At 34.3% G+C, this 23,715-nt stretch overlaps 1 protein-coding gene across 2 annotated transcripts in view; it reads right to left on the bottom strand.

Moving 5' to 3' along the window:
• The window catches only part of LOC145284737 (protein furry-like), an 881,988-nt gene that overhangs the window by 622,047 nt on the left and 236,226 nt on the right, over positions 1 to 23,715 (bottom strand). For both annotated transcript variants that reach the window (XM_080133679.1, XM_080133680.1), the window contains exon 13: positions 3,995 to 4,151. In XM_080133679.1, the coding sequence (XP_079989805.1) occupies positions 3,995 to 4,151 (157 nt within the window). The remainder of the gene's footprint in view (positions 1 to 3,994; positions 4,152 to 23,715) is intronic.

The raw sequence follows: 23,715 nt of genomic DNA, 5'->3' as shown, positions 1-23,715 counted from the left end.
ATAAATCAGAACCTTAAATAAATTTATAACATTATTAATAATTGTTGATATCATCACAATAAATCAGAACCTTAAATAAATTTATAACATTATTTATAATTGTTGATATCATCACAATAAATCAGAACCTTAAATAAATTTATAACATTATTAATAATTGTTGATATCATCACAATAAATCAGAACCTTAAATAAATTTATAACATTATTTATAATTGTTGATATCATCACAATAAATCAGAACCTTAAATAAATTTATAACATTATTTATAATTGTTGATATCATCACAATAAATCAGAACCTTAAATAAATTTATAACATTATTTATAATTGTTGATATCATCACAATAAATCAGAACCTTAAATAAATTTATAACATTATTATTAATTGTTGATATCATCACAATAAATCAGAACCTTAAATAAATTTATAACATTATTAATAATTGTTGATATCATCACAATAAATCAGAACCTTAAATAAATTTATAACATTATTAATAATTGTTGATATCATCACATTAAATCAGAACCTTAAATAAATTTATAACATTATTAATAATTGTTGATATCATCACAATAAATCAGAACCTTAAATAAATTTATAACATTATTTATAATTGTTGATATCATCACAATAAATCAGAACCTTAAATAAATTTATAACATTATTAATAATTGTTGATATCATCACAATAAATCAGAACCTTAAATAAATTTATAACATTATTAATAATATTTGATATCATCACAATAAATCAGAACCTTAAATAAATTTATAACATTATTAATAATTGTTGATATCATCACAATAAATCAGAACCTTAAATAAATTTATAACATTATTTATAATTGTTGATATCATCACAATAAATCAGAACCTTAAATAAATTTATAACATTATTAATAATTGTTGATATCATCACAATAAATCAGAACCTTAAATAAATTTATAACATTATTAATAATTGTTGATATCATCACAATAAATCAGAACCTTAAATAAATTTATAACATTATTAATAATTGTTGATATCATCACAATAAATCAGAACCTTAAATAAATTTATAACATTATTAATAATTGTTGATATCATCACAATAAATCAGAACCTTAAATAAATTTATAACATTATTTATAATTGTTGATATCATCACAATAAATCAGAACCTTAAATAAATTTATAACATTATTAATAATTGTTTATATCATCACAATAAATCAGAACCTTAAATAAATTTATAACATTATTAATAATTGTTGATATCATCACAATAAATCAGAACCTTAAATAAATTTATAACATTATTAATAATTGTTGATATCATCACAATAAATCAGAACCTTAAATAAATTTATAACATTATTAATAATTGTTGATATCATCACAATAAATCAGAACCTTAAATAAATTTATAACATTATTAATAATTGTTGATATCATCACAATAAATCAGAACCTTAAATAAATTTATAACATTATTAATAATTGTTGATATCATCACAATAAATCAGAACCTTAAATAAATTTATAACATTATTTATAATTGTTGATATCATCACAATAAATCAGAACCTTAAATAAATTTATAACATTATTAATAATTGTTGATATCATCACAATAAATCAGAACCTTAAATAAATTTATAACATTATTTATAATTGTTGATATCATCACAATAAATCAGAACCTTAAATAAATTTATAACATTATTATTAATTGTTGATATCATCACAATAAATCAGAACCTTAAATAAATTTATAACATTATTAATAATTGTTGATATCATCACAATAAATCAGAACCTTAAATAAATTTATAACATTATTAATAATTGTTGATATCATCACAATAAATCAGAACCTTAAATAAATTTATAACATTATTAATAATTGTTGATATCATCACAATAAATCAGAACCTTAAATAAATTTATAACATTATTAATAATTGTTGATATCATCACAATAAATCAGAACCTTAAATAAATTTATAACATTATTTATAATTGTTGATATCATCACAATAAATCAGAACCTTAAATAAATTTATAACATTATTATTAATTGTTGATATCATCACAATAAATCAGAACCTTAAATAAATTTATAACATTATTTAACTACAATAACATAAGAACTTTCAATGTACTAAAATTAAAGCAGAAGGTTTCAATACATTCATAATATGATCTGCCTAAACATAATCCAAGAAGTTTAATTAAAATTATCATCAAAGCGCTGATTACACTGTGGTTAGATTTATTTCATGTTAATCACTGCATTCTAATGCAAAATCTATGTAAGAATACTCCCAGACACATCAAATATTTTTGTGTGGCATTTTTGTAAAAAATCGGCACACCCGTTCTCGAATCTATAGGAAACAAATTTTTCACAGAGAGAGAGAGAGAGAGAGAGAGAGAGAGAGAGAGAGAGAGAGAGAGAGAGAGAGAGAGAGAGAGAAAGAAAACTTTATATAATAGTAAAGATAAAGATAATGATGAGTTTAAAAATATTAAACATTTGATATATCCAAAGGAGAATTAATTAGAATTAAAGTGTGAACACAGTGGAATACACACTAAATTTCTTGATTTGGATATAAAAATTGAGAATGGCATATTTATCTATAAAATTTCTACTATTATATGAAAATCACTTTTTATGTGTGAGTTCCTTTCTTATAGGTTCTGAAACGGCTGAGTCTATCTTTTGCAAATTTCACACAAAGATAATTTATATGTTTGGCAGTGTGCTTAGATATGTTTTGTATAGAAATTCATCCGATAATTATCGGAAAATTGAAAAAATCCGATCCTAAAAATATTCTTTCTTTCTTGTAAATAAAAAATAATTTTTACAGGGGAATATTTTACATTACACCAGCTAGAAAGATAAAAAAATCTTAGCAAATTATTTCTTCTTAAAAAAAAACAACAAAAAAAACAGAGTTATTTACATCTGGAGATATAGCTCAGTGATAGAGCATTCAACTATGGATCAAATGATTCTCTGTTCAAGCTCGGATGTACCTCACCATTTTATTAAAATTTTTTCTTATTAATGAGTTCAATTGATGATAAAAGAAGTGGTACTATTTAAAATCGCCACAAATCATTTTTTCGTTTGCATATTTTAAAACTAAATATTAATCAGATGTGACTTTTCCAGGGCATTCATCGTCAAGCCCAAATATCAGCTGACATGATGTTATAAACAAAAACAGACAGAATTTGATGAATGACATTATCATTATTATTGATTTATTTAAAAAAATTTTTTGTGAATTAGTCCACTGGGCAAATTATTCCCAGTAATATATGATATTCAATAGAGAATTGATTCTATAATAATACATCTGCAACCTGCGTAAATTAAAATATCATGTTTATGACTGGACAATGCTGGGCATCCAGCTAATGTTTGATAAAAAGAAACTTTTTCCATTTTCATATAGTTCCACCAACAAAAGCAAATTCTATTGTAATATAAACTTATTTTGAGTGGTAAATAATTCAAATCCAGTAAAGGAAAAATTAGATTGTATAAATTTTTGTAAAAAAACTAAATCAATCACAACATATATATATATATATATATATATATATATATATATAAAATATTACACAAGGAACTTATTAAAGAATTAGCTAATATTATAGATTCAGCTTTTGTAGCATACACTTTTCCAAGTATACACTTTTTGGTATAAAACAAAGAATGGTAAGACTAGTGTTCCTTAAACAAGTCTGATAATACTTATATGTAACTTCATTAAAGAATAGTAGAAATTTAACATCTTTAAAAGAATATATCTTTGAGTGTTTTAGCAAACTTTCGTAATAAAAAAATACTAAAATATTTTTTACATAAAAAAAAGGAATGATAATTTAAGCATTTGCTGAAAATTAATGTATATCATTTATTAATACACTAACGATTTTTAAATATATCTTTACATTTTTTTTAAATTTTTTGTAAACTTACCTTAGCAATAAACTGAATAATTTTGACAAAAATATTCAAAGGCGTATCTCTAGGGGTGACGATTTTTGATCCTTTTGGGAAGAGACTGTTTACAATACTTTGCAAACGACTTATTGTTGCAGTATTGCTCTCACATTTCATTCGTACCATATATACCCTGAAAATGAATCACACCAAGTTAAAATATTAGACATATATAGATACGTTTTGTGTGTATGCATTATTGTGCATTCCTTGTTTATAAATGAATTTAAAATTGAATTACATCCAATTCTGGGATTGTAATTTTATTTAGCAAAATCTACAAACAATACCACAATATTCATTATGAAATGTCTTAAATGATATTTTAATTACATAGTTTTTTAAAATTATCATCATCATTATTGATGAGGATGGTGATGGTGAACTACTACTACTACTACTACTACTACTAATAATGCAATAATAATAATGCAATAATAATAATGCAATAATAATAATAATAATAATAATAATAATAATACTAATAATAATAATAATACTACTAATAATAATAATACTACTAATAATAATACTAATAATAATAATGCAATAACAACAGCTAACAAAAATAATAATTCGATTATGTCTCCACTACATAAAAGAAATTATGAATTATATTTCATTTTAAGTCTCTAAAATTGCTTGATAAGATATTCTCATTTATTTTAAATTTTTAATTCGTATTTAGGTATCATTCTTTTAACTACCTTTTAAAATCACACCTTCAAAACAAAAAACATTCAATATTTTAGCAACACCAAATTTACCTAACCCTAACCTATCTGCGGTCTGAAATGTTTAAAAAGTTGTTAGAAACCTGCCTTGTGCAACTTGTACAAATCTGGGTGGACCAAAAATGAATGAAGAAAAAAGAAATAAAAATGGCCGCCTTATCTCTTTATATGCCTGCAATGTTACCACCTGATATGCAAATGAGATGCTCCTGGTTGGAAATAAAAGAGGCCTGATTTTTTAGAGAGAGCATTCATTTTGGAGTTGGATTTTGAAGAAGTAAGTTCGATCAGCAGAAGTGCTTTTGAATTTGAGAGAGTAATAGCAGAGTTGAGTTTTTGGACTAAGGAATTTTGGCAGTAGTGTGTCAAATCTAACAATTGAGACGTGACTAATTTAACCACAAGCTATTTTGACATGAAGGGATCATAGAATCAGGATTAAGATTGGGAAAGGATGTGATACTACCTTTTAGAGGATCAAAAGAGTGCAATTGGTGACTAAGCTGCAAAAGGTGCAAGATCTGGCAAGTTTTATTCCCCTCTTTCTACATGGAGATACGCCGTCTCTCTACCTCGAGATGTAAAGAGAGATGTAGAGTGAGGTGCTACAATTGTGGAAAGATCGGTCACATAGCAAGATATTGCCCTCAAAAACGGGCAAGGGGGAACTTCTGTGCCAGTAGCTACTGAAGCAACAGAATAAAGGTGCAGTACTGGCCTCTTCCAATAATAAAAGTGGAGGTGAATCATAAAGTAATGACCGCACTTGTTGATTCTGGATGCACCACCATTAATTCTGAATTTATTAGTGAATGTGGTAGGAATGGCACTTTGAAAGCAGTTGATGGAAAGTGGAGATCAAGGTCCATGGAATACTTGTAAAAGTGGAGGAGATAGTAATGAGTTACATCATTGATGGGATTGATGCCATAATTGCTATGTCATCAATGAGATGGGTGGTGTGACTATAAAGTAAGGTTTGGAAATGTACATTGTGCTGTAGCTGCCCATCGGCCAGATGTATGTATAATTGAGGATAAAGACTTTGAGGCCAATTTTGATGGGGAAAAAATGGACAGTGAAATGGAAATGGAAGGGAGAGCCCCCCCAGTGTTACGGAATAAAGTGACATATTATAAAAACTCCCTAGAAAGTGAGACGACCTCAGAGTTTGAGAAGGAGGTTGAAAGGTTGATAGCAGAAGGTATTCTCTTACCACTGAAAGGAGCCAGAAAGGGTGGGTTACCATTAATGACAGTGTTCCAGGCCACAAAAGGGAAGGTTAGGCCAGTGTTAGACTTCTGTAAATTGAACCGTTTCGTGACATGTAATATAGGGAATGATACAAAATAGATGTGTGTGATGAAAAGATGAGAAAGTGGAGACGATTGATGGGAGGAACTGCAATTGTGGATCTTAAGTCTGCCTTCTTCCAGCTACATGTGGCGAAGGAAGGTAACGGTTAGCATGGTTACCTTCCAAGCAGAGAAGTTGTATTTGTAGAAGAGAAAAGTCGGATTCGGGGAGAGAAAAGCTTAAGTTGCAGAAGTTTGTTTTGGAGTGGAGAGAAGACGCGTCAAGTGGTAACCGGAAAGTGAAAGTTCGGACAGCAGTGTCACGCAAACGACAAGCTATTTCGGTGCATCAAGCAAATTAACATGGCTGAGTAGAGACTGAGCACTCAGATGTTGAGACCCTTTACTGGGGAGGGTGACCTGATTAAGTGGCTGGAGAAATTAAAAATGGTGGCGAAGCTGCAAAAGATAGAAGATGTGGTCACCCTGCTGCCGCTATACTTAGAGGGGGAAGCCCTCACGATTTACCAGCAGATGCGAGATGAAGACAAGGAAGACCTTGCCTTAGTGGAGCAAAGGCTGAAATTGGCCTTCGCTGAGGGCCCATTTGAAGCACTTGGCAAGCTGTCAAGTTTGAGGTGGACCGGCGAGTCCGTTGAAGTCTTTGCGGCAGAGATCAGGAGACTGGCAGGGTTGGCTGGTTACGTGGGGAGGAACCTGGAGATGACGGTAAAGCTGTACCTAGTGAACAGCTTCCCAGAGGAAATCTCTGCAAACATGCAGAGAATCACGGGGATCCATTCTATGGAAGTGGACGATCTCTTGGTCCATGCAAGAGTCCTAGTGAAAAATGTTAAAAGCCCAATCGTGGCTGCAGCTGTGAGTGGAAATATGTGCATGAGGCCTCACTTGAATGAGAGGCAGCCGGCAAGGCGACAGGAGGGGAGACCTGCCATCAAGTGTTTCCGGTGCCAGGGTCCTCATCTGATCAAGGACTACAAAGAGCCGAGACCGGGGATCACGTGCTACCGATGTGGACAAGTGTTGCTGCACGGGACCAGGGAAACGAGTGAAGGGGAGCCATTGCGCCAGTGGTTACCCCTTCTGTGTGGAAATGGCGCATGATGGAACATTGCCTCGGTTACCGGTGATAGTCAATGGGAAGAGAGCCATAGCCCTTGTCGACACAGGCTGCACTACAACGTTGTTAGCGAGGAATGTCGCGAGGTCATGGAGCGGAACCAGGATTATTAGGACCGTGGATGGCAGGGATGTGAAATGCCTAGGAGAGACGACAGCGGAAGTAATGGTGCAAGGGGTGCCCATTGGACTGCAAGCCCTAGTGTTGAATCATCTGGTCGGTGGTGTCGACGTGATTATAGGTATGAGTGCAATTAACCGACAGGGGGGCGCTACGTTTAGAGGGGGCCAAGTGACGTTTGGACGTCTCGGCGCAGTGGGGATGGCAGGAGTGGAAGGTGATAGAACCGTCAGAACCCCAAAACCGGAGGTTTGCTGCATTGAGGACAAAGATTTCCTGGCAAAGTTTGATGGCGTGAGGTGGACGGTGGAATGGAAATGGATCTCCAGGCCCCCAGAACTACAGAATAAGGTGGGCTGCTACGAAAACACCCTGCAAGGAGAAATAAGAAAAGGATTCGAGGAACAAGTGGAGAGGTGGATAAAAGAAGGAATTCTGAAACCGTGGACAGGGGAAGAAAAAGGAGTGTTGCCACTACTGGCGGTTGTTCAGCCTACCAAAAACAAGATTAGGCCTGTGCTGGATTTTAGGGAATTGAACAGACACGTAGCCTGCCACACTGGAACGGGGATCGACGTATGTGAGGAGGTCATGAGGAAATGGAGAAGAATGGGGCGGGCCACTAAGATTGTCGATCTGAAATCGGCATATCTGCAGATCCATGTAGATGAAAAACTCTGGCAGTACCAACTCGTCCGGTACAAGGGGCGGGTGTATTGTCTGACGAGGTTAGGCTTTGGGCTGAGTTCAGCCCCCAAAATTATGACTGCCGTGCTGAAGACAGTGCTGAGCAAAGACTGTACAGTGGAGGAGGCCACTAGTTCGTACATTGACGACATCCTGGTGGAGGAGGCAGAGGTGACAGCAGAGAAAGTAAGAAGCCATGTCGAGAAGTATGGGTTAACTGCAAAACCGGCGGAGGCCCTAGATGGAGGAGCAGTGCTGGGGTTGAAACTAAGGCGAGATGGAAAAGAAAGCCTTGTCTTCGAACGAGGAAATGCAATACCCGAAGTCGGATCTGAGCTGACGAGGCGAGAACTCTTCTCAGTCTGCGGGAGGCTGGTCGGGCACTATCCTATCGCTGGCTGGCTAAGGATAGCATGTAGCTTTATTAAACGACAAACAGGCACTGATGGCTGGGAGGGCCGTGTGACGAAGGAGGTCATGAACATGCTGCAAGAAGTCATTGCGAGAGTGAGGAATGAGGACCCAGTGAAAGGGAAATGGCATGTCAGCGGCAAAGACGCGGGTGTGGTTTGGTGCGATGCCAGTAACCTGGCGTTGGGCGTCGTACTAGAGATAGGAGGTGTAACTGTGGAGGATGCGGCGGTGCTAAGAAAAAACAACGACTTCTCCCATATCAACGTAGCAGAACTAGATGCCGCTATAAAAGGAATCAATCTGGCCCTGAAATGGGGATTGAAAATAATTGAAGTCAAAACTGATTCGGCAACGGTAGCGTCGTGGATTCGGTCGGCAGTAACTGGCGATAAGAGAGTTAAGACCAGGGGTGCTGCAGAAATGCTGATCAAGCGCAGACTCGGAGCGCTCACCGACCTGATAGCGGAATTCCAGTTGAGAGTATCTGTTGTGTTGGTCCCGTCAGAAAAAAAACAAGGCGGATTCGATGACACGCGTGAAGAAGGCCTGGCTGCAGGAGGGAAAGGAGGTCTCCTCGGTATGCTGTGCAGGGGAAGAAGTCAAAGAGTCACACGAAATGCACCACTTTGGTCGAGAACGAACGTTATTCCTAGCCAGAGAGGTTTACCCGGAGACCACCGAGGAGGAGGTTAGGGAGGTGGTGGAGAACTGTCGAGAGTGCCAATCAATTGACCCTGGACCGTCCAAACACGAAGCAGGAGAGCTACACGTTGCGGAGGACTGGAAGCGATTGGCCATTGATGTGACACACTATCGCCACAAATTGTATCTGTCTATGGTCGACTGTGGACCGGGAAGGTTTGCCATCTGGAGAGAGATCAGGGCAGAAGCTGCATGGGCGATCAGAGGGGTCATCGAGGAGATATTTTTGGAGAAAGGGCCGGTTGAGGAACTCTTAATGCACAATGGCCCCGCTTTCTGATCAGAAGCCTTTAAAGGGGTGTGCGATAAGTGGGGAGTAAGGCAATTTTTCAGAGCAGCGTATCGGCCGAGTGGCAACGGAATAGTGGAGAGGAATCATCGCACCATTAAAGCCGCTGCAGAAAAAAGCAACGTATCACCCATAGAGGCGGTGTTTTGGTATAACATCTCGCCGAAAACGAAACAAGATGAGACAACTGTGCCTCATAGGGCCGTTTTCACATATAAGTGGCGGCATCCGTGCAACAAAACAGCAGGAATTGAGAGTGAAGAAGCCACTATCAAAGTAGGTGAAGAGGTGTGGGTGAAACCCCCCAATGCACAGTGTACCACTCGTTGGAAAAGAGGGGTCGTAACAGGATTGCAGTCGAAGAACAATGTGATGGTGAATGGCGTTCCCCGGCATATCTTAGACCTGCGTCGTGTGACATTGCCGGTATGCAGTGAGGGCAGTGAAGAATGGGAAATTGAGGGCCACCGAGAAGCAAATGATGCTGCTCGACCTGACTTGGGCCCGCGTTGTAGTGAACCTGAAAACGTTAACCCCCGAGAAGTTGTCCCCCAGAGGCCTCGACGTGAGAGGAGGATGCCTGCTTGGATGGAGGATTACGAAGTATCCTATTGATCTCGAAGATCAGGGGGGCGTATGGTGTAATTTAAGAAAAAAGAAACAAGAACGACCGACCGCGTTTTTGTGTGGCTTACCTCGTGGTCATAATGAAGAAGAAAGAAACAAAAATGGCTGCCCTGTTTCTTTATATGCCTACAGGGTGACCACGAGGTATGCAAATGAGATGCTCCTGATTGGAGATAAAAGAGGAGTGATTTGGGGAAGGAGGGCATTCTGAAGTTAGATTGCGAGCAGAGAAGTTGTATTTGTAGAAGAGAAAAGTCGGATTCGGGGAGAGAAAAGCTAAAGTTGCAGAAGTTCGTTTTGGAGTGGAGAGAAGACGCGTCAAGTGGTAACCGGAAAGTGAAAGTTCGGACAGCAGTGTCACGCAAACGACAATGGCAAAACTGTCAAAATAATGCAGGATATTCTAGCTGATGTAAGAAAAAATGACCCTGTTACTGGAGCTTGGTACATACCCAAAACAAAAACAGGAAGTGGTGTGGTGTGATGCAAGCAATATTGCAACTGGTGTGGTCATAGAGATATTGGCGGCTTGGTGGTGGAAGATGCAGCATGGTTTAGGAAAGCTAATGATTACAATCATATTAACATGGCTGAATTAGACGTCGTTTTGAAAGGAATCAATTTAGCTATAAAATGGGTTCTGAGAGAAATCAAAATAAGAACTGATTCAGCCACGGTACTAAGTTGGGTAAACGCTGCAGTGGGAGAGAGTGGAAGAATATGAACAAAAGGTGCTGGAGAAATGATTGTAAAATGGAGATTAGGGATACTTGGAGAGTTAGTAGCTGAATTTGAACTACGGATAAAGGCAGTGTTTGTGCCTTCAGAGTGAAACAAAGCAGATGCTTTAACATGGATAAAAAAAAAAACAGTGGATAGTTGAGAAAGAAGCGGTCCCGATATGCTGTTTAGGAATTGGTGAACTAGAAGAGTTGCATGGAGAGAACGTTATATTTGGCGCAGAAAGTTGATCCATATATAAAACAGGAAGAAGTCCAAAAAATAGTTAGGAATTGCCTTCAATGTCAATCGACTGATCCTGCCCTGAATGTACATAATCCTTGGGAGATTGGGATTATGAACAATTGGACAAGATTAGCAATAGACATAATGTACTATCGTGGAGGAGCATACTTGTCAACGGTTGATTGTGGTCCTGGAAGATTGGCAATATGGAGGGAGTTATATGTGAAATCAGCATATTTGGTTGCAGAGGAATCGGAAAAGATGATGCTTGAACAAGGTCCAGTTGATGTGGTGATAATGGACAATGGCACTGTTTTCGCTTAGAAGTTCTCCAGATGATGCTAAAAAATTGGAAGATAAAAAGCAATTCAGGGCAGCTTCTAGGCCTGGAGGAAATGGAATAGTAGAGCGACATCATCAGATGGTGAAAGTGATAGCTGAGGAAGGAAGGATATCACCTAAAGAGGCCACATTCTTGTACAACATGGCTCCCAAGGTTGGACAGAAAGAGGACACCGTGCCACAGAGATCTATTTTTAGTTATGACTGGAGGCATCCAAGGGATACGTCCCCAGAAAATGATGAGCAAGGACCCTTCAGAATCCAAATAGAGGAAGTGGTTTGGGTGAAACCCCTGAATGTGCCGATGTACGACACAATGGGGAAGAGGAGTTATTACTGAGGTGCAATCCCCTAAGAATTTGAGTGTAGATGGAATGCCATGGCACATTTTAGATTTAAGGCATGTGGTCCATGAAGACAATAGTATAAACGGTGGGTCAGGGGGCAGTGGAGCTGAACCAGTGGAAAAGCACAGACGACAGAGAGCCTGTACCAAGCAAGTATGGGCACGGGATTATGTAATGTAAAATGATCCTTAAAGATCGTGGGGCGGGGGGGCGTGTGGTCTGAAATGTTTAAAATGTTGTTAGAAACCTGCCTTGTGCAACTTATACAAATCTGGGCGGACCAAAAATGAATGAAAAAAAAGAAATAAAAATGGCTGCCTTATCTTTTTATATGCCTGCAATGTTACCACTTGGTATGCAAATGAGATGCTCCTGGTTGCAGATAAAAGAGGCCTGATTTTTTCAGAGAGAGCATTTATTTTGGGATTGGATTTTGAAGAAGTGAGTTTGATCAACAGAAGTGCTTTTGAAGTTGAGAGAGTAATAGCAGAGTTGAGTTTTTGGACTATGGAATTTTGGCAGCAGTGTGTCAAATCTAACAATTGAGACGTGACTAATTTAACCACACGGTCATTAGCTGAACAGATGAAAAACTCAGGAAACTAATGACAATGCACTGCATCTAAAATTTGACACTGACCAACTTGATGAAAAAAAGGAAAGTGTTAAATAATGAGGCCATGTTTGAAAGGAAAAGTTTTAGTGATGCTTTTAAAGGTCAAGAATGATTCCAGAATGGAAGTTGCAAAACCATTGCTGAACATTTTTTAGTCTTTTGGTTGGTGAGAATTCAAGAAGGAAAGATGTGTTTGGGATGCTGTTCTCAGTGGAATGTGGGCATGCACAGTGTAACTAGAGGTAGTGAGATTAGCTTTTTCTCATGTGTACGAAAGTAATCTCCCTTTCTGATAATTTATGTAAATGTTCTTTGCTTTTTAAATAAATCTTTTTATAAATTAACATTGGAGTTTGAATGATTGTATCGATAAGCAAGAACCTGGTTCACAATGATGGCATGGGTATACAGTGGTTGATACATGTATCAGTAAGTGAAAATATACCAAAAGAAGAGAGAAGAAGTTAGGGTTAGTACAGAGATTGTGTCATAAAAATAAACTGAAAAATTCATGCTAAAATACAGAAAAACTGATTACCAGAAAAATCACCACTAAAATGAACAATATAAAAAGCAGTTAAACTGAAAACAAAAAAGAGAGAAAATAAAACTGAGAAGAGAAACAGCTACATAGATGGTTCATAAGAGTGACCAAAGAAATGACTTACAAAAATACATGGATATGGCTACAAGAAGGGTATTTCAACAGAAAAATAAAATTACTACTGACAGCCACACAAAACAATGTAATCAAAATTAACTATATAAAAGCCGAGACAGACAAACTCTGGAAAACAATAAATGTAGACAATAAATAATATGTTATTATTATTATTCTTAAATATAAAGAAACAAAATAGTAAATCACATACATGGATGTAGCAAACTAGGTAGAAAAATGACACAACTACTAGAAACTATGCAAATGTCTGCACGTTGAGTGAACAGTATACAGACAAATAATACAGACAGGATCTAAGGATAATATTGGGAAAAATGAAAATTATAAAATTTTCAGTAACATACAAGTATAAATGGATAAACCCATCCAAACAAGGAGACTGATTGTGATCAGCAAGAAGGAATAAGCTGTTAAAGCACAGATTTCACTGTCTCAGCTGATCATAAGGTGATAGCATTAATGACTTCATTTGGAATGCCATATGCTTTTAATATGCTGGCCATTTTTCCTCTATGTACAGAGTTGAATGCTTTGGAGAAATCTACAAAGATCATGACTGCCTCAATGTATTTTGCTTTGACTCCTTCAATCAGTCTCCTAACAGTAAGTATTTGACTGGTAGTAGAGCGATTCTTTCTAAATCCATTTTGGTTCTTCCTGAGCACTTCTTCAATCTTTGGTTGAATACGGTTGAGAAGCATAGCATTGTAGATTTTTGCTACAATTGGAGTGAGTGTTATTCCTCTGTAGTTGCTTGGTATGCTTAGGTCACCCTTCTTGGGGAAGGGAAGTATGCATCCTTCCCTCCATATATTAATAATTTTTGGATTATATACAGAATTGCATGAATTAAGAAGGATGTCATTAAAGCCACCTGTCTTCCATACTTCAGGAGGTATGTTATCTAAACTTGCAGCTTTACGATTCTTGGTCTTCTTTAGTACATTTAGAAGTTCCTCCATTGTAAAATCACCCTTCTCAATATCGAGTTCCTGTACAACAATCGGCTGAATTGGTTGGTCTGTTATTTCTGGTTTGTCTCTGAGTAGCTTTTCAAAATGAAATAGCAAGTATATAACTATTTAAAGTATGCATAAAGCGCTCCATCTGCAGCCTTTACTTTCTATGACAGGGGATCTTCCTCTGCAGCTTGCTTAACTTCTTCAGGGGTGATGGATTTGAGTATGGTGTTTTGAACAGCATACCTTATGGTGTTGGTGGAAACTGAGATATTCTGCTGAGTTCAGATCATCTTTCCCAGATTGATATATCAAATTGTATTGATAAGGCATAAGACGCTAACGCCAGCACTCAATCCTAGTCATTGTTGGTTTGAATTTCTTCACAATACCAAGATGTGGTCTGTGGTCAGTGGTAATGGTGAACTTTACTCCATATAAATAGAGATGGAAATGTTCAGTTACATACACAACAGCTAACATCTCTTTTTCAGTCTGAGAATATCATTGCTTTTTACATCCGTAAGGGCAGGACTGGAAGAGCATAGTACTTTCTTATTTTGTGTAAGAACTGTACCAAATCCAGCGTATTTGAGTATCATGTTTTGGACAACATACCTTATGTAGGCTTCTGCTGCACTGTCTTTTGATGATGATCATTTTAAAAAATAGATGATTAAATTAGAGATTTGTTTGAATCACTTGAAAAAATAGGGAATTACTTTAGGGACTTATTTGTGTAAATAAAAAAGTGTAATTAGGAATTTATTTGAGTAAATTTTTTAAAAAAGTAATTGAATTGAGGATTAAATAAGTACATTTTAAAAAATATGCAATTAAATTGTGAATTTATTTGAATGATTTTTTTAAAAACAGGTAATTAAATTTGGAATTTATATGAGTAACTTTGCAAAGATAATTAAATTAGAGCTTTTCATTTCACTAAATAAAAAAAAATAGGTAATTTAATTGGGATCTATTTAAGTAAATATAAAACATAGATAATGAAATTGAAGATTTGTTTGAGTATTTAAAAAAAAAAAAAAAAAGGCAATTAAAGCGGGGGAGGGCAGAGCAGTAGCTCTAGATATATCAAAGGCTTTTGACAGGGTATGGCATGAGGGTCTCTTCAGGAAAATGAAATCATACGGCATCACTGGTAGAATACTTAACATAATTAAATCCTTCTTAGATAAGAAAAAAATCCAGGTTGTCCTCGTCGGTTGTACATCTAAACAGTGTGATATAAATGCGGGAGTGCCTCAGGGGTCTATCCTTGGACCTCTATTGTTCCTAATATTTATTAATGACCTCCCCGACAAAACTGCCTCTGAGATGGGTATATATGCTGATGACACCACACTTTATAACAGGCATGACAGAAAAACAAATGAACACATAACTAAAGAAATGGCAAAAAACACTAGAGGATGACCTCCAATCTGTAGTGGAATGGGGACATAAATGGATGGTCATATTCAATGCTACCAAGACTAAACTGGTTTCCTTCAATAATTACAAGAAACCTTCTCTGCCACCAATAGCAATGGCCAGTGTCTCCCTGCCTTAGAGTACATCTTTCAAACTGCTTGGCCTAATGTTCACAGGAAACATGAGTTGGAATTAACATTGCCAGGGCCGCTGCGAAAAAGGTAGGCTCTCTCTACCGTGCTAGAAAACTACTGACACCTGAAAGTTTCCTGTACCTCTATAAGGCCACCATTCGCCCATGTATGGAGTATTGTTGTCACATCTGGGCTGGTGCATCTGCTACTAGTCTCTCGCTCCTAGACAAGGTTCAAAAGAGAGTTGCAAATCTGATAGGCCCTGAACTGGTATCTAACCATCAACGAAACGTTGCATCCCTCTGCCTGTTCTACAAGTATTTTAATGTTGAATGCTCTGACGAACTGCAGACACTTGTGCCCCCACGACGTAGACACCCTCGACAAACCCGACAGGCAGTTAAATCCCACCCCCACACAGTAAAGATCCCTAGATGTAAAAGATCTTTCTACTCCAGTAGTTTCTTCCCCAGAGCCGCTAGACTCTGGAATTCCATTCCAGGTCCCTGCTTCCCTAACTGTACTGACATGCAGAAGTTCAAGTGTAACGTGAACCGACATCTTGCTGCCCAAATCCCTACATAGCGCTCCAGCAGTTGCTGCCCCTGATAGTAGCCCTCTACACCAAAGTGGCAATGTGCCTTGTTTGGGGTGAAAATGTAATAAAAAAAAAAAAAAAAAAATTACAAAGTAAATAAAAACTAGGTAATTAAATATTTTGCACACATTTTTTCAAGCTGAGGATTTATTTGAGTAATTTTTCTAAGTCAGTAATTAAATTCGGTATTGGTGTAAATTATTTTAAAAATTATGAATTAACTAGGAATTAATTTTTAGTATTTATTTGAGTAAATAAAAACGTTAATTAAATTACGGATTTATTTGAGTAAATTTTAAATTTAAAAAATAGGTAATTAAATTTAGAGTTTATTTAAAAACATATGTAATTCATTTGTAGATTTATGTGAGTAAATTAAAAATAAGTAATTAAATTATGCATTTATTTATGTAATTAAAAATAGGTAATTAAATTGGAGATTTATTTAAGTAAAACAATAATATAGGTAATTTATTTTACAATTATTGAACTAAATTAAAAAATGTAATTAAATTGGGAATTCATTTATGTAATTTTTTTATAAAAAGGTAATTATTTAAGAATTTATCTGAGTAAATAAATATAGGTAATTAAATTGAGGAATTATTTGAGAAAAGATTTTTAAAATAACTAAATAAATCAGGGATTTATTCGAATAAATGTTTTAAAAATAAGTAATTAAATTGTGCATTTATTTGTTTGAATACGTTTTTTTAAATAGGTAACTAAATTGAGATATATTTGACTAAATCAAAAAAATAATAAAATTTAGTATTTATTTGAGTAAATTAAAAAATAGGTTAATCAATTGGAATTTATTTAAGTAATTTTTTTTAAATAGGTAATTAAATTGAAGATTTATTTGGATAAATAAAAAAAATAGTTAATTCATTTGGGGATTTAAAAATGGGTAATTAAATTGGGGATTTATTTGAGTAATTTTCTGTAAACTGACATTCATCAGACAAATGATGTTAGAATTAAAATGGAACATTGCAGTGATTTCATCTAAGATGTATCTTAGATGAACTTTTTGTAATTTTCATAAAATATTCAGTAAATAAACAAATCCCTTTTGCCAACACAAAAGGAAATGTAAAATCGCTCCAAAACTTTTAAATGAAAAAGTGATCAAGCATAAATTAACATTTTGATGCAATGATCAACACAAACAAAAATACTGGCCAACATTTAAATAAAAAATGTTTATAGAAATTTTTAATTATTGTGTTGACGCACATGAGCGGGAGCATGTTGTGTAAATCACACGTTATATTCGATAAAATAGTTGAAATCATTTCAAATTTTTAAATGATGCTTTAATTTATCACTATATTTTCAATAAGTAAATACTTAAACTTTGATAACATAACCTGAGTTTGGGAAAAAAACCTATAAATAAGTCTATGCAGAGATAACAATACCATCCCTCTCTCTTAAGTGATTGGATTTTCTACTTTCGATTTCAATTTTTCTCATTTTTTTGTTTTAGTTCTAGTTTCCTTTCACTTTGTTATTTTCTTCTTATAATCTCCATTACGGCAGCAAATATTTTTTAATATAACAAATACTTAATGTGAGGTTCATACTTTGGACCTGATAAAAGAAAAATCTTCAAATTAATCAAGATCTGTTTTTTTTTTATTCAAATGATTTTTGAAAACATCTGTTTGCAATCAGCCAAAACAATTATTTTCAATATTATTATATACTAGCGGGAGGTACCCAGCTTTGTCCGGGTGTTTGGAGGTGTGTGTGGTTTTGGGTAAATCAAAACACCCGGGTGTTTGTGTCGGGGGGGGGGTTAATTAAAAAAATAAGTTTTGGTAGGTAAGTATGAAGGATCGAACCTAAACCCTTGAGTCGAAGTTGGAAATTAAAGTGTGAAAAAAAATGTGCAAAGTCAACATGTTTGAATTTATTTAAGTATTAACATTTGGCAGGTGGCCATACTTAATGACTTAATGAGGTCAACTTCGACTGCGGGGCAGTATTTTATTTACTGAGGAGCAGCATTTTTTTTTTTTTTGTTTCCCCAAGATGTTGTGGGGGATTGTCCAAATTGAATAGAAATTGTCTGATATAAGGAGAAACTCCACATTGATCAAAACTAATTGCTTTCAGACGTTTCTGGCGATCGCGACCAGAAGAATGCCACCAGAATTAGTTTTGCTTTTATTATACAAAAAAGCCTAATCCACATGCGGCGATCGAATGTTGAATATTTACCTTTCCAAAGTCGAGCAAATTAAATAGACAAGCGACCCCCGTTGTTAACTTGTAGCTATTATGATTTAACCGTGATATAAAAAGTTTTAAGAAGTTGTGAGCCGACTGATCGCTTTTCGGAAAAAAGTCTTTCTCGGACATACACAAAAAGCAAACATACACACACACATTTTCGCTTTATATATATAGATTATAAATAACATTAAAATATTATATCTATCTATATATCTTTAAAAGTGAGAATGTGTGTGTGTGTGCGCGCGTGCATGCGTGTGGACACTTCTCAACCTATATACTCAACGGATGAGGACACTTCTCAACTTTATACTCAACAGATTGACTTGAAATTTGGTACAATGGGTATTTAGACATGTGAAAAATTTTATAATTGGTTTTCATCCAAAAAAAGGGACGCTAAGGAGTCAAAATTGAAAAATTGGTATGTTGGGGGTCATTGGATTTTTATCTGTTTGTCAACGATTTCATGAGGCTTGAAAACACTTTTTAAATGTCGTGGCAAGCTGGTCTAATGGTTATTGTACTTGACTGTCTTAAGGTTTTGGTTAACAGGCATTCAGCCATTTTATCCCATGACAAAAATCAGAGGAACTTTTAGTTCACCTCACATCAGGACTTTTAACTCACCTTCTACTAAAAGGATTTTCAAATCACTTCTCTAAGAATTCCCATTTCCTCCAAGAAGAAAAATCAGGAATTTTTACATTCTACCAAAATGAATTTATTAACAACTCTCACATTATCAGGCAGTCTATCATTTTTTTTCCACATAATAAACAATACACAGACAAAAAAAAATCTAACTGCATATTTACTTTTTAGACATTTCTTTTGTAACAATGCAAACAAACAATATTGGGCAAAATAAGCTACATATGACAACAACATATACAATACACAAGTTTCTTTTTGTTTTCATTGTTTTTTGCTTTTTTTCCAAGCTTCTCTCTCTCTCTCTCTCTCTCTCTCTCTCTCTCTCTCTCTCTCTCTCTCTCTCTCTCTCTCTCTGTACAAATCATTGGCTTACCTACTTTTGCTTTTTCTGTTTGCTTAAGTTGTTCACCACATTGTGAAGCATACCTAAATCACAAGAATGGTAAAATTGCTAACAGCTATTATAATCACAACTAACTTCATTCAGCTTGTAATGCATACTTCATGCATCATGCTCTACTTCCTACTCTTAAACCCAGAGTTCTTGTTTTCTACCTGCCATTGTATTACAAAATCAATGGAACATTTTGTGTAGGGTGGATTTCATAGTCCCCATGCATAGGGTATCATATTACTATCTAACATTCAAGTTCCTAAAAGCCCTTTTCCACAGCATTTCACAGTAATACAGCTCATGTCCTACTAAGTCAATAATCAAGACTTCAATGCAGAATTCCTGCTGCATTATTCATTACCTTTTCTTTAGTTTTTTAACATGTCATAGAGTATTCCTTGACTATAACACCAATATGCAAGGCATCATCAGTTTACAAGCCCACCAGAGACCTCATGAAATTCATTAATAAGATACATACAAAACTAATCACTCCTCAACTGAATGTTCTCTCTTTTATACAGCAACCTATTATGTATTACTTATAATGTAAGATAACTGTATGTATGATTTTTCTCAAATTTGAATGACTTACACATTAAATCAATATTTTTTAATTAATTCATTATTAATCTATTAATATTAAAAGAAATCATATAAACATACTTATTTTTACACATTTTTCTGTGTTCTAAAATTTAAAGAATAAATGTTTAAGAAATTTAATTTATAAAATACTAACAGGATCTATGGGAATTTCACAGGGAACCTACTCATATGTAATGTATTCATGTTGGCATTCTGTAGAGGTTCAGTGTAAATGTAGATGCTCTGATATTTATGTTAAAACTGCAAAAGTATTTAAGCTAACACAAACGTCCAGCAAAGCCCGGCCGTAAAGTATGATTAAATATGATATTTTAATTCCTGCAGATTTCATATATATCATTATAGAGTTAATATTCTATCGATTTTTATAAATTTTATATCATAAATTTGCAATTTCAAAAGTAAAAAAAATATATTCATATGACCTGGGTGCATTAGCTTGAATCGAAACTGAAATAAAAACTTATGAAAAAAATACATGTATATATATATATATATATATATATATATATATATATATATATATATATATATATATATATATATATATATATATATATATAACTTGAGTTCTTTCAGCCATAATCGAAACTGAAACCAAAACTTATAATTCTTAATAAAATTGTTTATAAAAAAAATAAATGACTTAAGTGCCATCAGCTATAACCAAAACCAAAACTTATGAAGAATTCTTGGTAAAATGATTTATTACAAGAAATGGAAGTACATAACAAGTAAACAACCCGGATGTAAGTGTGACATAGAAAATAACACACATGCGATCATAATATATAGATAACTTTGAAAATCAAATTTTTCTTTTTGTATTATATTGGAATATTTTTGTTACACTTTTAGTTGTCCTACTAAAATCTGATATAGTTATTTAAATAAATATTTTATATATTTGCCAACCAGATAGTTTTCTAGTTGAGAGTTAAGCATAAAATCATTTGATTATGAGAAAATGTTTGTTATAGAACCGAAAATAATTCTTCACCAAAACTAAAATGACACAATAAATGTATAAGAATAATAGTAAACTTAGTAATCTTTCAAAAGTTGTAAATAATATTTAATCCAAATTGCCAAAATTGTTGAGTTGTGAGGGTCGATGGGTAAAAGTGGCATTCATTACAAAAGAGTGAGGAGGAGGAGGAGGAGGAGGAGGAGACGAATTTTTATATCTGCTTATCAAGTTGAGATTAATTGTTCAGTGAGATCAAGTTAAGCTGATTAAGAACAAGCAGATAAGTGTATGTAAAATCGAAAGTATAAACATGTATCTTGGAAAATAAGCAAATATTGTAGAATTTGACATGTTAACATTTTACTGCAAATGTTTGTAGATATGAAAAACATTTTACTGCAAATGTTTGTAGATATGAAAAACATTTTACTGCAAATGTTTGTAGATATGAAAAACATTTTACTGCAAATGTTTGTAGATATGAAAAACATTTTGCTGCAAATGTTTGTAGATATGAAAAACATTTTACTGCAAATGTTTGTAGATATGAAAAACATTTTACTGCAAATGTTTGTAGATATGAAAAACATTTTGCTGCAAATGTTTGTAGATATGAAAAACATTTTACTGCAAATGTTTGTAGATATGAAAAACATTTTACTGCACATGTTTGTAGATATGAAAAACATTTTACTGCAAATGTTTGTAGATATGAAAAACAGACATGAGATAAAATTATACAAAGTAACACAGGCACATTATTCTGTATTTAATTGTGATGAACAATTTTCATTCTTCATCCTTAACATTTTTTAAAAAATTTTCATATTAGTTTTTTTTTAACAATTTTTGCATCATACCATAAATTTATATACAACTAGCAGGGGTGGAGTGTCATAAAATATGTTTAAATATATTTTAATTTATGCAGATTTCATATTTATTGTTACATATTAAATTGTTGAATATTATATTGTACCTAACATATAGTAGTGATTTCAAAAGTTTTAAAAAATGACTTGAATAGGTTGCTTTTTTTATCTCATAGAAGACTATCCTGAGAATTTTGTATGGGTTGTCTGGAAGAGATGTCTGTGAAACAATGGAAGTTCAACTTGTTAAGTTAAAGATTTGGAGGAATGCTATGAAAAGTAAAGGTTTGAGAGTGAATGTTATCAAGTCCAAAGTGATGATCCAAAAAAGGAAAGTTTTTGTGTTCAGTTTGTAGAAAAAGAGTTGGGTGCAATTCAATATTTTGTGGTACTTGTAAGAAGTGCAGGGGAATTAATGGTAGGCTGTGAGATAATCAGTTTGTTAGAACTTTTTATATGCTTCCTAGATCATAATATCTACGATTCATGAAACGAGGGCATGTGTATTTTTAATTTGGGCGATTTTACATGCTATTTTTGCGATTTTTTTAAAATCTCTGTGTATTTGTTTGGTTTTTCAGTACATAAGTGAAACTGAATATGTAGCAAACAGTTCTCCCTGGCACTCATGGCGGGGACATCCAGAAAAGCAATCAGCATTGATCAAGGTGTGGGAAACCCCTTATATCAGACAACTGCTATTCATTTGGACACTCCCCTTTTTATGGGGAGTTGGTTTTCCCCAATAACTGGCTTACAGCCAAAGTTAAGTTTACTGATTGTGTGATGTTTGACCTCATTAAATTCATGTACATGTCACCTAACTTTTTAATGGTTAAATTAAAACACTTTTCAGTTCCTGTACCGTCATTGCTGAGTGGTAAGATGTCAGGTTTTTTCACACTTTCTTTTTTCACTTTCGCCTCGAGGGTTCGGGTTCAAGCTTACCTGTCTCCTAAAACTTTTTTTCTTTTACACTGGCAAACACCCGGGCAATGCCGAGCACCCATGTTAGTCTATATATATAAATGGCAAAATGGCTGTGCGCGTTTTTGTATGTTCACAAAAGGCTTTTATCACCAGATTTTTCAACAAGGTTACTATTTTGGAGAACTTTCCTTACTCTCCCTAGATTATAATATCTCCGATTTGTGAACGGACATTGTCTCTATCTTTATTTTGATTGAGTTTTAAAAAAATCCCTGGTTTTGAGTGTTTGTTGGTCTTTCTCATATAAATAAAGCGAAACTAACTGAAGTGAAGGTACACTGCCTGGCCTTCTGGGCCAGCATGTCTTGAAGGCAATCAGCTCTGATCAATGTGGGATAAACCCTTCATATCAGACAATTGATATTTATTTGGATGCTGCCAGGGCTCCCTATTTTAGGGGGAGCTGGTTTTCCAGCAGAAACTGGCCTAAAGCCAGACTTAAGTATGTGATTCTTGACTTAAGCCAGACATTCATTTCTGCGCCTACGTGAACTTATTCACTTAACTATCCATTTTTGCAAGTCAACTTTTTGATTTGACATCGCTATATTTGAACGCTTTTCACTTCCTGACAAAGAATTTGAAGTAGAAACTGATATTAGTAAGTACTGCATAGCTGACCAGTTACATTTTTCTTAAGGACCCTAAACTTCAATGAAATCGAACAATATGCGATCAAAAAAGAAGCTACCATCAAAGTTCTCTGGAAATTGTGCCATTTCCTATTTGGCAGGCATTTTAAAGTCATAACAGATCAAAAAAGTGTTAGCTTTATTTTCAATAACTCTAAAAATCAAAAATTAAGAACGACAAATATCCTGCTGGTGAATTGAACTTTTCCAGTTTAAATTTAGTATTGTTTATCAGCCTGGGACTG

The sequence above is a fragment of the Euprymna scolopes genome, chromosome 9, assembly GCF_053919585.1.
Source record: "Euprymna scolopes isolate OS-2025 chromosome 9, ASM5391958v1, whole genome shotgun sequence".
In the NCBI taxonomy this organism is placed as follows: Eukaryota; Metazoa; Mollusca; class Cephalopoda; order Sepiida; family Sepiolidae; genus Euprymna; species Euprymna scolopes.
Note: the sequence above shows the minus strand (reverse complement) of the source record. Positions and strands in the feature narration are given on the sequence as shown.